The following is a 16,421-nucleotide window of genomic DNA, read 5'->3' as shown; positions in this document are numbered from 1 at the left end:
TGCACGTCCTGAGAAGAAAATTTCAATTTCCAGTCGCTTGATGGCGGCTTCGGTTTTCTGTATTCGTGCCTGACCCTAGTATATACTAGGTCTGTCCCAAAAATTCATGCAGGGAGTCAGCGAAAAAGGGGGAGAGGGTGTAGCATGTCACTCGAAAGGAACACATCAACCTCTAGTACGATCCAGAATGCTGTATGACAAGGCAAAATTTAATCAGTGCACTTTTTGTGCAACCCATTTTTAGTAGTTGAAATCGAGGAACAGGCGTAAAAAAGGGGATGCATGCCAAACTTCTTGTGAAATTAGGCAAGAATGGTGCAGGAATTTATGAGTTGCTGTAAATGAGCTACGAAAAAATGCTGTAATAGACAGGACAGTGTTCCAATGGATCCAGCATTTTCGGGAAGGCCGTGACGATCTCAAGGACGACGCAAGATCAGGATGCTCCTCCACGTCATGCGAGGATGAAAACATCGATATTGTGCATTCTCTTGAGCACAGTGACCGTTTATTAACTGTTAGAATGATCGCAGAAGCAGTTTGTTTGGGAGAATTTCATGTTCATCGGATTTTGACTGAAACATTTTTGAAAAGGTTTGTGCCAAGTTGGTGTCGAAACTGTCGACTCCTGAGCAAAAGTTGCGACGAAAATGATGTCGCATTCATTGAAAACTTTCAGACGACAGTGATACATTTTTGGAAAGGGTAGTCACAGGTGAATAAACCTGCATTACGAATAGGACATTGAACTGAAGTCCCAGCGCAAGGAGTGAAAAAAAAAAGCGAAGGCAAAAAATAAGAAAGAAAAAGAAAGAGCGCGGAGCAGCAAAATTAAAAGTAAGGTTGATGATATTTTTTAATGCCATGGAATTGTGCACTGAAGCTCAAACTGTTAGTACAGCTTTCTACAAGGAGTACCTTCAGCATCCGAGGGATCGTGTGCGCCGCGCGCGATCAAATTTGCTGAAAGAGTTGAAAGAGTAAAAAAAAAAAAGTCATGACATAGCAACCCACCAAAACTGCTACGCTTTGGCTGAAAGAGAGGCGCTGGATTCTGCACCACGGTAACGCCCCTGCGCGCACTGCGTTGGTGGTGCATAAGTTTTTGGCACGTAATCCCAGCACTCTGCTGGCACGTCCCCGAATTTAGACCTCTGGTGCTCCAGGAGCGCATTTCTTGGGGATGTCACAATTCGAATGGAATCGACACTGTTGCTAAGCGCTTAGCAGATCCAGTCTTCCAAGGGTGCTTTGAGCAACAGAAGAATAGGTGCAACCAATGTATTATGTCTAATGGGGAGTATTTTGAACAAGGCCGCATTGATATATCTGGAAGCTTGTTAAATAATGTTCTTTAAATATATGTTATGGACTTTTGGGACAGAACTCCTATCTGTGCTTTGGTTTGAAATCATTGATTTGTGGTGGCGGTTTCGGCGAGTTGACATCACTTGACGCATCTTTGGCATTGAAAGTTAGCACACGTATTGTGTCTTCAGTTTTCACCTCCGTCGTTTTTAGCGCCTAATATCTATTACTGCGTAAAATATGTTCTAAGTATCAACTAAAGGAAAAAGTTATAGCGTCTGGAGCATGTTGATACGTGTGATTATTTATCCTCTTCTCGAGGACTGCATTTCACCCGTTAACAAATTAAAGTTATGGTTCAGCGCGAGATACGCCTGCATTGATTTAGAACTTACACGAATGTTATCGTTCATTCCATCTTTCGTGTATGTCCTCGTCGAACCATGCATTATCAGACTGCATGCGCAACACGAATTGTGTTGACGTTTCTGGAAAGCACGCGGGCCCCAGTGATTACACTGGAACCTTTGGTGAGTGATCTATCCCGCTGATGAGATTTTCGCCGATCGCCGACTATGTTCGCCGCTATTGTTGTGCTACGAGTGTCACTTGTTTTGTGGACAGAAGTTCGCCCAAGAAGAAGTTAGTTTCGTCATTCACATTTTTGCTACTGTGTTCTTGACGATAGCCACATCGTGACAACATTTCTTTTTATTTAAAAAAAATCAGTCATTCCCCTTTGTGAAAGTGCGTTACCAGCGGAGCTGAATATATATGTTGATAAATATGTTGACTGAAAATAAAATGCACATACCACAATGAATTTTGTTCTTTCTAGTTTTTTCTTTTATTAAATTGCACACTTAATGCTTTTTTGATTCTTAACTTCCTTTTCTTTGCTTTTTTGGATTTATTATTTAGTCACCAAGATGACTATCGCTTCATGATCGCTATGATATACGGCCAGTGGCTCTGTGGCGACACCGGAAAGGTTTATTACACTAAATTTTTAAGGAGCCAAAAAACCACACACAGTGAACAAGAGAGAACAACGGGACAGAGCGCCCCTCACAACTACTTTATTTTCACAGAAGGCACGTACATATATACCCCTCAGACCCTCTTGCGTGCTGCTGTATGTGTTTTTTTTTGTCGCCTTAAAAATTTCGTATAATGAATCAATACCAACTTGCCCAGCAAGAAGTTCTCGTAAATTGGAATGGTTCTTGGTCAATGTGAGGTCAACACGACCAATGACGCGTCGTGGGCCCGCTGATGTTCGTGTTACGTTGAATGCCGAACCTTTCCAACAGAAACGCCACGAGCCACTTTCCGTCTGGCCGAGACACGCCTATGCTGAAATCACCCACAATTACAATGATAGTGGAGTCGGTAGGGGTTATCCAACCAAAGGTGCATAAGCTTGGCGTTTGCAGCACGACTTTCGTCCGTATTACGTGCCGTCGCCGCGCACATTCTCGCTTCTGTGCACGACGGTCTCCTTCGTAGGCGCGCTGTTGTTCCGCAGTCGTTGCCGCACGCGGCCTACCCATTGCACGGGTGAACGGGAACTGAGATAAAGCTACGTGATTTGACTATAGAGCCAGTGACGTCAAGCCGCAATCCATACTAAACAGTGTCTATTCCGGTTTTACTTTTTTATTACGATATTTTCTTTATCGCAATACGTTTTGACACTTCTCGCAATTACACGCAGTTGGGGCGTATTCGGCGACACGCTTTTCCTTTATACTTTAGCTCTAAGCTGGCCGCCATCTTTTTTGCCTACGTACACAAACCGCCATAACCTAGCAGATAACAGCTCCACTGTAAAAAAACAACATAACAAAATAAAAGGACAGGTGTGGCTGACGTAAAATGCACCAAACTGCAACACGGCTATCAGCTGTCGCTGCTGTCTGTGTATGTAAGCGTGAAAAGTAGTGTAGTCAAGAGTTTATTCGGAAAATTAGAATGGGTGCCCATGGAGGAAAAGAGTGAGGAAGGAACAACGCGATAAAGATTCAGAACAGTAAAAGCAGTTACTGTTGATATGTAGAAGGAACATAGACATCTAGAGAGACATAGCGCGAACAAGTGCTGAAAGCAGAAAGAAACTTCAGAAATGTATAGAAGCGGACGTGCGTCAGTGACCGGGCACGCGAACTTGAAATTTCTTGCAAAGAACGAGTGAAACGCTTCTGGTCTGCCACCTGCAGCGCGTGTTTTTGGACAGAATCATGATTTGGGACGGAATCGGAGGCTTAGCAGTAACTATTGGAAGCTTTTATATAAGATAACGATGAGGTGAAGAAGCAATGACTTTATTAGAGATGAGACTATTCATTTTTTTCAGTAACGAATTGCGGTTTTGAATATAGCGATTTCTTACCGTCATGCCTATGCAGCGTGGCCTGCGCGCACATGCTTCTGTGTGTATACGTATATGCCACAATTCTCACGATGAATAAATAAGTTCTGACAACGCTTGTCCTCGTGTTATTCTATTGGATAATCGTATGAGTAGCGCGTGCTATTATAGGATTTTGAAATGCCGTATATACCTGTACAAGTTCCACTCGCGAGAGTTGGGCTGTCGAATACTTGAAATTAGATATATGCGATTAATGTAGCCAGTCATGTGCGTTTCAAACCAATACATATTGTAAATCAACGACCTAATTATTTGGTTTGAAAACTTGAAGGGCCTCGTCGTCCATGTTATGAATTGATTGGTACGTTTTTTTTCCGCTTGGCTTTTCAGTAGTCTTTCTCGCAGGCAACGTGCACGCATACATCGCATCGTTCGAACCAGTCGGATCGTTAGACTTTGGCCGTGCAGGATATGTGGCTTAATTATCTCCGTAACATGACGGTCCAAGAAGCGCATCGTGCTGCATAGCCACGTCTCGTTCGCATTGGACACCGCGCACGACAACAAAGACGACATCTTGCGGTAATTATCTGTTTTTAGCATGGAAAATGGCCGAAGAGGACAGAAGAAAAATTTATTCGTGAGCGTCCCGTTCGGATAATCAAAAATCACCGCCCAAGCACTGCGCACAGATGGTTAACAAGCGAAGCTGAACCATGTGACCTGGGTGTTTATCGCTGGGTGAATCCCGACGGTTCATTAAACCACGGCTTGGTAGGCTGCCGGATTCTCGGTACGAACTTGCTGCTTGCGCTCGGCTGGACGACTTGTTTCTCTTGTGCCCGGGCATAGGCGAGCTCGTTTCCAGTTCTGCTGACGGCGTTTGCGTTGCTGATCGAAAGCTGTCTGCTCCTCAGGAGTGCGTATGACGCGCGGCCTACCCATTTCGGAGCTGGAGAGAAACTCCTGCGCGCGCGCTCGGCTGCGATGCAGAGCAACGATGTCACGACGGGCGCAGCCGATCCCGAGCCTCGCCTTCTTTTTTTTTTGCACATGGGCATGGGTTTGCGCTGGAGGAGTTTTCAACGTACGGGTAGTAGACGGACGAATCAGCATGCCATACTGAACCTTTTCACGGCGATCCCGTGGGCGCTGCTTGATTGATCACGTGGTGACGCGTCCATTACTTGCCTTAACTGCTTGCCTCAACTGCCTCCGTTGCATCCGCGTTTAAAATGGGTGTGTATGACGCCGGTGCGGCTTAGCAAACCTATGTTTCGGGAGATATATCCTAGGTGGTGACTGGGTGGACGACACGAAGCTTTGACTACAGCTTCAGAGAACATGCATAAGCGCTTTGGAAGCTGATTAAGCTATGTCCAAACGGCGCGAGCAGCGTATATCGGGCTTCTTTAAAAAGTAAGGCTAAATATGTATTCGAAGCTATCCAAACTTTCTGCTCATGAATTTAATGAGGATTAGTGTGTTTTACTCTTCATTTCTTTTATTTGGCAAATATTTTGAAGCAGCGGCTTGTCACATTTCTGACTCAGTAAATTTCCTTGGTACGGTCACTATCTGATTATTTCTGCCTAATCGCTAGCGGCTGTGCTCACTTCCGATAGATTTGTTCTTGCTGCCTGCAAGGCTTGAAACGTAGCCATTTTGTACATCGTACTATCTTGTAGCAAAGATGTATTATCGCTAGTAACTCATCTTACTCTTGTGGACCGTCACGAAACATTCAGTTTCGACCATTCTTGCGCTATCGGTGTAGTCTGTCATTCATTGTGCGTATATTGTGTGCATATAAGTTCAAGTGTGCGCCCATTCACTCCCTGACACGTTGGCGATAGAGTGGGCGTAAGATTCTGTGTGTGTTGGGGTAGATGTGTGTAGATCATCATCATCATCATGATATATTATGTTCACTACGGGACGAAGGCCTCTCCCTGCGCGCTCCAATTACCTCTGTACGCCGCCAACCGATTCCAACTAGCGCCCGCAAATTTCCTAATTTCATCGCCCTATCTAGTCTTCTGCCGTCCTCGACTGCGCTTCTCTTCTCTTGACACCCATTCTGTAACATCCTGTAGATAGTGTGCGCGAAACGCATTATGACAGGAAGCGGCGCTACTCCCTTTGTCATTGTTTAACCAGAAGCACTACTCTTGTCGACGTTCCAGGGCTGAAGCACTTTCTTTAAAGGTTAGCGATACAACACTGGTGGATGAGCCAATTTCTGTATCCTCGAAGAAAGCCGTAGATCTTGAAGTGCCATTAACACGTACGGACAGTTGCAGCAACGGTCCGCGAACTTGGCTATACAGATTCATTCCATTTCTTAATATGACAGTCACTATTTTTGTAGTCCACTACTGCCCACGTCTTCTATCAACATGATTGAATTCAGCATGACTGGAGCACAGTGCGTTAGCGAAAACTCAGTTGCATTTCCGACAGCTGATCGCATAGAAGCAAGGTGGAAGCGGTAGTGGTTTCGTATTCGTGCGCTGTTGCTCAGGCGACGTGCGGCGCGCCGCCGAAAGCGACATCTCGTTTCTCTAGAACAAACTACTCCGCGAAAAGGGTCAATACAACTTCACTGTAAAAAGCGTAAAACTACAAAGTGAGATGGGGAATGGCCACATTTTTGTTTTGTACTGTAAAACTTACGTAATTTTCTTTTATGTTTGTGTCACGCTGCAGTCAAGGCCGTCCTATTTGGGCTGCCGACGAAAAAATAAGGCCTGTCGCGAAGCACTTTGAGCAGTAAGCGTTCGCGACTAGAGCGTTGGAGCAGTGAGAGGTAGTGTAGCCGACCGAGCACCGAAACAAGGTTCTTTCTCGTCGTCGTTGTCTCTCTCCTAGCCACAGCCCCACTGCTCCCTATTTTACAGTACAGTTATCTCCCCCGCGGAAAAGGAAGCCGTCCCGGCGACCTGCGGGTAGGACAGCACAGGCGGATCATAGTAGGGCTTGATACGCTGGGCATGCACAATTTCGCGCCCACGACGGCGATGATCCAAAGGTAGCTCGAGGGGTTCCACAATATAGTTGGCTGGAGACGTTTGGTTGATCACGCGGTATGGGCCTTGGTACTTCGACGCGCGTTTCGGTGACAGTCCAGTGGTAGAGGCTGGAACCCAAAGCCACACTAGTGAGCCAGGAGCATAGGATACAGGAGCATTGGAACTTTCTCGATGGTGCTTCTGGCGTTGCTGGTCTTCTGACGTAAATATACGGGAAAGCTTGCGACACTCTTCTGCGTGTGCAGCAGCTTCGGATAGGGTAGTTGTTTCCGTGGAGTCAGGGCGGTACGGAAGGATAGTATCCATTGTGGAAAAAGGTTCGCGTCCGTACAGGAGAAAGAAAAGCGAAAATCCCGTGGTAGTCTGCGTGGCGGTGTTGTAAGCGTAGGTCAGAAAAGGTAGAACATGGTCCCATTTGGTTAGGTCGGATGCAGCGTACATGGCCAGCATGTCACCAAGAGTGCGATTAAAGCGCTCGGTCATGCCATTAGTCTGCGGATGATACGCAGCAGTGGTGCGATGAATGATGCGGCATTCTTTGAGGAGAGCTTCGATGACGTCGGAGAGGAAGACGCGGCCGCTGTCACTGAGTAATTCCGTGGGAGCTCCGTGGCGAAGGATGATGTGGCGCAGGAGAAACCAGGCGACGTCACGTGCAGAAGCGCGGGACAAAGGGGAGTTTCCGCATAGCGCGTAAGATGGTCGATGGCCACGATTACCCAGCGATTACCATCTGATGTAGTTGGCAGAGGTCCATAAATGTCGATGCCTACTCGATCAAAAGCACGTGCTGGGCAAGGCAAAGGCTGCAATGGGGCGGTTGAACGACGAGGGGGATCTTTACGGCGTTGGCAAACCAGACAGGAGCGGACATAATGATGGATGAATCGATACATCCCCTGCCAGTAGTAACGAAGGCGTAGATGCGCGTATGTCTTCAGTACCCCTGCATGCGCGCACTGGGGATCGTCGTGGAACGCTGCGCAAATATCCGAACGCAGGTGTCGCGGGATGACAAGCAACCATTTGCGGCCGTCCAGGAGGTAGTTGCGACGGTACAAAAGCCCGTCGCGAATGGAGAAGTGATGTGCTTGGCGACGTAATGCGCGATTGTTAGTGGGTGTCGATGGGCTGGACAAAAAACGCAACATGGGCACAATCCATGGGTCTTTCTTCTGCCCCAGAAGAATGTCCGTGGCAGCAAGGGAAGACTCGGACAATGAGGTCATCGGGAAGCTAGCCTCGTCTGTTAGTGGCGAACGAGACAAGGCATCCGCATCCGAATGTTTTCGGCCAGAACGATACAGCACGCGAATGTCGTACCCCTGCAGTCGAAGGGCCCATCGAGCAAGACGACCGGACAGTTCTTTTAAGAACGACAGCCAGCACAGCGAATGGTGATCAGTTATGACGTCAAACGGGCGGGCATAAAGATACGGACGGGATTTGGTTATGGCCCAAATTATAGCCAGGCATTCCTTTTCTGTGACAGAATAGTTCGATTCAGGTTTAGTGAGTGCACGACTGGCGAAGGCAACGACGTACTCATCGAAGCCAGCCTTTCTCTGAGCGAGAACGGCCCCAAGGCCAATGCCACTTGAATCCGTGTGTATTTCAGTTGGAGCACTTGGGTCGAAATGGCGCAGGATTGGTGGTGACGTCAAGAGACGACGCAGCTTTGTGAAGGCGGCATCGCAATCCGGTGACCAGGTTGAAAGGTTGTGGCCACCATGAAGAAGCTGCGTTAAAGGTGCTATTATAGTGGCAAAATTGCGGATGAAACGGCGAAAGTATGACGCTAATCCAATGAAGCTGCGCAGTTCTTTCAAAGTCGTTGGTCGGGGAAACTGGGCAACAGCTTGTAGTTTCGCCGGATCAGGGAGTACACCTTCTTTCGACACGACATGGCCGAGGATGACCAGCTGCCGAGCAGCGAAGTGACACTTCTTCAAGTTAAGCTGGAGGCCAGCATCGGCGATGCACTTTAGGACGCGTTCAAGTCAAGTAAGTGGGAAGGAAAGTCCGGTGAAAAGATAACGATGTCGTCCAGATAACACAGGCATATCTGCCATTTGAGGCCGCGCAAGATGTTGTCCATCATTCTTTCAAATGCGGCAGGCGCATTACACAGGCCAAATGGCATCACGGTGAATTCAAATAAACCGTCAGGTGTGATGAAGGCCGTTTTCGGACGGTCTGACTCAGCCACTGGCACTTGCCAGTACCCGGATTGTAAGTCTAAGGATGAGTAGAATTCAGCGCCTTGGAGGCAGTCTAGCGCGTCATCAATACGGGGTAGCGGATAAACGTCCTTGCGTGTGATCTTATTAAGTCGCCGGTAGTCCACGCAAAAGCGAATTGTGCCATCTTTCTTTTTTACCAGCCCTACAGGAGAAGCCCAGGGACTGTGCGAAGGTTGCATGACACCGCGTTGGAGCATGTCTGCAACTTGCTCAGCGATCACGCTACGCTCCGTGGCGGATACACGATACGGCCTGTGGCGTAAAGGCGCATGGTTGCCGGTGTCGATGTGATGGACAACAGTGGAAGTACGGCCTAAGCGAGATTCTTGTAGGTCGAATGACGTGCGAAAGCGGTCTAGAAGATGGACGATCTGGGCGTGCTGCGCTGGAGTGAGGTTGGGATCAATACTCTGGTAAAATGTTGGGTCACACGGCGGCGTGGGAGGAGAAACTTGAAGGGCCAGAGCGTAACCGGAGGAGAAGCCGGGTCGTCAGGCACATCGTAAAGGAAGCTTGGTTCGATTTCGTCGGCATAACCAAGACACTCATTGTGGAGCAGCCTAGCAGGGCAAGGAAACAGGTTCGATACATAAAGTGCGCTCGAACCTTGTCGAATGGCAAGAAGGGCAAAAGGAAGCAAGAAAGGATGGCGGCGAGTAACAAGCTTAGACGGCGTGAAAAGAACTGTGGAGTCGGAAAACCCAACGCAGGAAACGGGTACAAGTGCGGCAGAGTATGGAGGAATCTCGGTGTCGGCGATGACGAACACACGACCGGAAGTGTCATCAGTATCTTCGAAAACGTTGGTGCCGAATGGCGACAGCGCGAGTTCAGCACGGGCACAATCTATAACGGCATGATGAGAGGACAGACAGTCCTATCCTAAAATCATGGCATTGGAGTAGCCAGGCAGAACAATGAACTCAACATGGTATAAAGCGCCGCTTATAACAACACGCACGGTACACTTCCCTAAGGGTTCAATCGGCGCAGCGCTTGCTGTACGTGATGAAATGGCTGAATAAGTCGTCGCGACTTTTCTAAGGGTAAGACGAAGCTGGTGCGAAATCACTGATATTGCTGCTCCCGTGTCTACAAGCGCATGAACGGCAATGTCTTCTGCATAAACTTCAAGGACGTTCGCAGGAAATAAATCAGGTCCTGAGGAGTTAGCTGAGATCGCAGTTCTTGCCTCCGGAACTGCGGTCCTTAGTTTTCCTATCGGATAGCTTCAGGACGACGGATAAACGGCGACAGAGAACGCCGACGGGGAGACGGAGACCGACGGGTATTAAAGGGTCGGGAAAGAGGAGACGAGGCTTCGAAGAGCTGAGCGGCAGTAGCAGAACGGGACGGAGAGTCGAAACCATTACTTTGTGCCCTCGGAGAATCCGAAGGATACCATCCACGCCGGCGGCAAAGCCGTGCTACATGCCCAGGTAGGCCGCACGAATAAGAGATAGGCCGATTGTCATGGGTGCGCCATGGATTGAGAACAGCAGGCGGAGACTGTTGGAAATATTGGCGAGGTGGGCGCACGGGCTGCTGTGGCGGCCAGTAGCTGCTTGGGGGGGGGGGGGAGGGCAGGAGAATATGTTGCAGCTGCTTGCGGAGGTAAGAGAAAGGCGCTGGTAAGTCTGGATTGATTACCTGCAGAAGGAGGCCTTGGATTAGCGACAACGGCAGCGTACGTAAGTGGGACAGGCGTAGGAGACGGTTGATGAGCAAGTGGTACTGCGTTAGCGACTTGTTCTTGTATCATGTGACGGAGATCTGGAGACAAGCGCGGCTCTGAGGCTGGAGCGACTGGCAGAAGAGAGAGTTGGCGCGCCACTTCTTCTCGTACAAACTGCTTGATTCTATCGAAAATTTCTGAACTGCAAGGGGTAGAAGTGACACCATCACCCAGAGCTGAAAGCGCGACGTCCGGAGCGAGTGCTTGGCGCGTGGAAAGCCGTTGTTTGCGCAGCTCCTCATAGCTCTGACAAAGCGTTATGATGTCGTTGACCGTCTGAGGATTCCTTGCCAAGAGCATTTGGAAGGCGTCATCTTCTATGCCTTTCAAGATGTTCTTGACCATGTCATCTTCGGTCATATCTGGGTCTATACGCCGGCAGATGTCAACTAAATCTTCAATGTAGCTCGTAAAAGTTTAGCCCTTTTGTTGAGCACGACAGCGAAGCTGTTGTTCAGCCCGAAGTTTGCGCACAGCAGGGCGACCGAGTACTTCTTGAAGTGCCGTTCGGAATGCTGTCCAGGTGGAAAAGTCAGCCTCATGGTTGCAGAACCAAAGATGGGCGACCCCGGAAAGGTAGAATGGGACGTAGCCAAGCTTGTCAGCTTCAGACCATTTGTTGTGGGCACTCACTCGGTTGTATGATGACAGCCAGTCCTCTTGAGCCGCGAGCGTCAGTTCCCTTTGCGCCTGGCGTGAAATACGCAGCTGCTGCCGGAGCACTACGCCTCCCCCCCCCCCCCCCCCTGCTCCATTTCATTCTCCCAAGGCTTTTCGCGCTACGGAAGACGGCGCGTTTGCTGTATACGTTTTCCTCGCTGGCGCGCGCCAGATTTGGGTTCCGATTACCGGATACCCTTGCGTGCTTCCACTCGCACATGCGGCACACAGTACGCGGCAATGCCGTTATCGCCCTCAGACTTTATACGGTACATCACGGCGACGTCGACGGCAAAAATGCGCCTGGAGCACCCATATAACTGATATCGAAATAAAACGAAGCGAAATGATGATGAAGTCATGAAGATGAAGCGAAGTGACGAAGCGATGAAGCGTGTGCTGCTCACACGCGAGTTGTGCACACGCGCGTCATAAGCAGACTCGCGTTCCTGTTGACCCGCTATGTTCACGTACTCGTGTGAGTGGAATGGACAGGAGATAAGCGACACGCTATCATTATCTATCATTTCACTGGGAGCTGACTAAGGCCGACAGTCTCCGTCAGCCTCATCTCGTGCACAGTCGAGGTGCGATGCCTAGAACGCTACGCTCGCCATTGCTGTCGGACCTGGTAGCCGACTGGTAGACGTGAACCCAGCAAAAGTTGGCCTGCTTGCTGCGCCAGGCCAACGTGTGTCGCGACATCGTGTACTTAAAGAGCCTCCGAGGAATTTACGCCCAACGCTAAACCTTGCTGTCGATGTCAATGCTTCGCCCGGCGGGTGAAATGGCGAATTTAAAAAGAACATGTTCTGTTGAAAATTTTAGCGCTTTCTACATTGTCAAGTTGATGCGTTCATCGACGCTGATTCAATATAACACTCCATTTCAATCATTGCACAATTATTGCAATGTTGGAAATGGTTTGTACAGTGGGCAACTTACTTATCGATGAGGTCCTCCTGCAGATTGTAAACGAAGGGATAGGATCGCCGCAGCACCCAACAGAAGAACACGACCACGGAAGTCACCTGCCAGTTACTGCGGAAGCAAATGAAGGCACCCTTAAGTACTGGCACAGAGTTCACATAAAGATCGAAAATAGCATATGCCATCCTAGTTCTCATTGAGTCCACGAAACTACAGGTTACAATAAGTCCATGTGGCAATTATCGAATTTGACTGTGTACCTTGAGCAAAATCTTTGGAACTATCTTGAGCATATTCTAGGGAAGGCCTTGTGTGCAATAAATAAAATGTTACAGAGGGCACGAAATTATGCGCGAGAATAGAACAACAGTTTAAAGTGTCCCTGAAACAATAGATCGTGTGTGTGTGTGTGCTTTCTTTGAGAGGGTAGAGAATAAAAGGAAAATAGCCTGTGGCAGATAGAACTGTGGTAATACTTCAGCTGGATTGTTCAAAGAGGAGGATTACTTGCACGAGAAATTGAAATGCATAATTCAATATTAGAAAACTCAGTAATTAAGTTTCTAACTGGTTTCTTTACAGCACATATTGTAAGGCACGAATTGTAGACCTTGAGTTGCGAGACAGATTCAGTTTGAACGAATTCGCAGACACACATCTGTCTCGAGATATGCACTGTAAAACATGCGGTAAAGGTGCACTGTTTTCCCACGTACTTTTTTAAGAAAAAGCCGTTGTATGCATTGAAGCACAGAAATAACTGGGGCGCCTATGTGTTTTGTCACCCGCTTTGGGAATGAATATTTTAAAGCTGGTGACGTCCTCGGACTACGTTTCAAGAGGATGCGTCTTGCAAACTCAGTGAGCGGCTACAATTCGTAAATTGGAATTTGTGTCGTAAAGTAACTAGGTAGACACTGAATGGTTGTAATGTGCTTTATTAGTCGATTTATAAATTTATGTTTTTCGTGCAAGTAATGTCTGCCTCTTCGCGTAAGGCATCTAAATGTGTCGAACTGGGCTATCTGCCACGAGAAGAGTGGAAACCGAGAAGCGAGATTTTTATTAGTCATATCATAAGGAGTCAGCAAACAATGAGACGGAGGACAGCCTAGGGGAGATTATCGGCAGTTCATAAATGAATTAAAGAAATGCCAAATAAATGAAAGTGAAAGCGGATGAAAAAACAACAGGTCGCAGGGGGAATACGAACCCTCGTCTTCGCATTACGCGTGCGCTGCTCTTACCAAGTGAGCTACCGCGGCTATCATATCCTGTTATCCTATCCACTTTCTAGGATATTTACGTTTATCTGCTGAATCTAACTAGGGCAGCTAATATCGATGAACGATTAATCGATTAAATGTATCCAGCAAGCGAATAATCTTCATCATTGTCCACCTTTCATTTAATCGACTTAATCGATTAGACATGTTCTATTAATCATTTTCTGGAGTTTGACAGGAATGGCGCGAAAATTTAGAAATGGTACTAGAGTTGCGGAGCACGAGCAGTGACAGCGCGGCTATGGTGCAGCAGTCTGTCGACTCGTCTTTTGCGAGTCCCGAGTGATGCCGAGCCTAGCGCTTCCCTCTGTTTCCCCTACACCGCACGCGCGACCAAGCCGCCCCATGCCGGAGGCTACAAATGTCCTCGCAACTAAAGACGTGCTATAGCAACCCAGTCGTTGATCGTCGTGCCACTCCCAGTCCACTAAGGACGTGGCACAGCACTCGAACCGGTTTGCAGCAAGTATTTGACACAGCGATGGAGTTCACGTCGATTCCACCAGATATACAGCTTCCGAGCGTCTATCCTCGCGTGCTGGTTGTCTCGCCACTCAACGAAGGCGTCGGTTTCATCCATACATCCCAGTCAATCGACCTTCCTTCGCTCCGTAGAAAAGAGCATGCGGCTTGAAATCCTAAATGAGTAGTTTTATTTTCGCGTGTGTATATTGCAGTTTCTTGCATGTTTTATTTGGAGTTGATCATTTAGTTTTGTCATTTTTCTTGGTTTTTGTTCAACTATACAGCACAGGGATTTACTAGTGGCATGTATCTTGTTTAATTCTGCTCTTGTAACACATACTGTTTATGTTTTCAAAGGCCACTAGCGCGAACTTTACTTAGTCTTTAACAAACTAAAGATTATTCATTATCAAACATTATACACTTGTACTTCTAACTTGATTCCACCTCTCAAACATTAAGATAGGATCCTACAAAAGTAGATAACTGTGTTTTAGTCTATTTAAAGTGCCCAGTTAAATTTGCGTTAATCACTTAATTGATGAAAAACTCTGCATCTAAAGCGATTATTCAATTAAAGACTAAAATGATGAATGAACAGGCACCTACCCAAGGGGGGGCCCGGGGGGGCCCGGCCCCCTCCCCCGAAATTAAGACGCATGCCCCCCCCTCCCCTCCCTGCCCACGCCACCACTTCTCACTCACATTCCTAAAGCACCGCCAAATCAACGTTGAGACTTGACAGCTGTTCAGCAGTCAACATTTTGTTGCCTTTTTCACTCCTTTTGGATGGCGGTAGTTATCGGCGTCTCCTGGTATGTGAAGGCCAGTTTCCTCATGAATTCGGTGCCCGCGCGATCAACTCGAGATGCACTCAGTTGTCACCGTCTATTCAGTGGTCACGCGCATCGTTGTTGCTTCGTTAGTTGAAGCTTCTTCGTCTAGACTGATCCAGGGACCAGGAAAGGGATAGAGTTCGTGGTCAGCTGGTCTGTATGCACGTGGAACGAGTTGCGGCCAGAGAAAATGCCAATTGCGTTTAACTTTTCTTTTTGTTTCATTATTTCCTCGAGTGACGGCTCGCCGCGACGCTGAGAGATCCTCGGAACCATATACCCGTGATATAGGTTAGATAAGGTGGAAAATAAGATCATGCGAGACAGCGTCCATCATCAAACCCTGCAATAACCCTTAAACTCATAGGCAATATGACTGTCACCCGTTAACTCATCTGGTTTTTCCCTCATTGTACCGCGCTTTTCGTGCAAAATTGGCAATTGGAAAGAAGAATCTCAAGGAGTTGAGAAATTAAGCGATCTAATAAGGGAGAGGGCCGAGACAACAGCCAAACAGGAAGGAAAAGCGAAAATTAACAAATTTAGCCATTCTTTATGAAAATATTTATGGATCAACATCTCTTTATTTAAAAAGGAAACAGAGAAAACGCCGCCGGAAGTGGAGGACAATTCCTTGTGTTCTGAATGACGCTTCTACAGTTATCATTAGAGCCGCCTAACGTAGCCACTTCCCTGCTGTGCTTATGTAGGTGTTTTTCTAACCTTCCGCGGTGGGCGCAGTATGTCTAAAATCGCATCTTCCTGCGCCATATGCGGTTGCACGCGATTGGCGGCCACGCATCGTTACGTAACTTCCCAAATAACAATACGAGTCGGTTGTGGCACTTGTTAGAGCAGTAAACGAGGGATCCAAAAGAACTGTGATTGTTCCCCAAATATATATTTCTGCATAATTCTTCCAGAGTTAATTAAAAAAACGCTACTATAGTCGCATGCAACTTAAGTCTGCAATGAAACCCCGCCCACGCCCTCATAACAGCCAGCCACTGTTCGTCCGCGAGGCTGCAAATAATTCGTACTTCAAACTCTTTCTGTTGCCCAAATAAGGCGGTAACTACAAAAGTTAGCGCGTAATTTTATAGCTTTGCCCTCGCCTATTATAGTGGAATGGAGAATGTCTAATTCCTAATTGAACTGGAAGAACATGCTTGCTTCGCTACAACTAATTGTAAAGTTTAACTTCAGTTGGCAGTGAAGTTTCATGAGTAAAGCGGCTGCAGCAGTGAAATGAACTGCACCGCATACTTTTGAAGACTCCATAGTTTTGTCCATGTCTTTTGCACACCTCATTGCTTCTGCCGATGAAAAGACTCTTCAAGAACAGCAGACGCTCCGGAGATGTCAAGTACGGTGCCATTTTGAATAGGCCGCATGACGACGATTTTGTTTTCTTCTGTGATTGGCTGGCGGAGTAACCTAATTCCGAGCAGTCCATGTACCTTTGTTGCCAACTGCTGTTCTTTTAAGTTCTATTCTACTGAAGTAATCTTTATTTTATACTTTTGCTTCTTTACTTGCTCTTGGCAGTGTT

General features: G+C 47.5%; 1 protein-coding gene across 1 annotated transcript in view; it reads right to left on the bottom strand.

The window, feature by feature from the left end:
• LOC142583733 (Na(+)/dicarboxylate cotransporter 3-like) overlaps positions 1-16,421 on the bottom strand; it is a 73,524-nt gene that overhangs the window by 16,645 nt on the left and 40,458 nt on the right. The window contains exon 6 of the mRNA XM_075694221.1: positions 12,298-12,393. Coding sequence (XP_075550336.1) covers positions 12,298-12,393 — 96 coding nt within the window. The remainder of the gene's footprint in view (positions 1-12,297; positions 12,394-16,421) is intronic.

Source organism: Dermacentor variabilis, chromosome 5 (assembly GCF_050947875.1).
Source record: "Dermacentor variabilis isolate Ectoservices chromosome 5, ASM5094787v1, whole genome shotgun sequence".
NCBI classification, from domain to species: domain Eukaryota; kingdom Metazoa; phylum Arthropoda; class Arachnida; order Ixodida; family Ixodidae; genus Dermacentor; species Dermacentor variabilis.
Note: the sequence above shows the minus strand (reverse complement) of the source record. Positions and strands in the feature narration are given on the sequence as shown.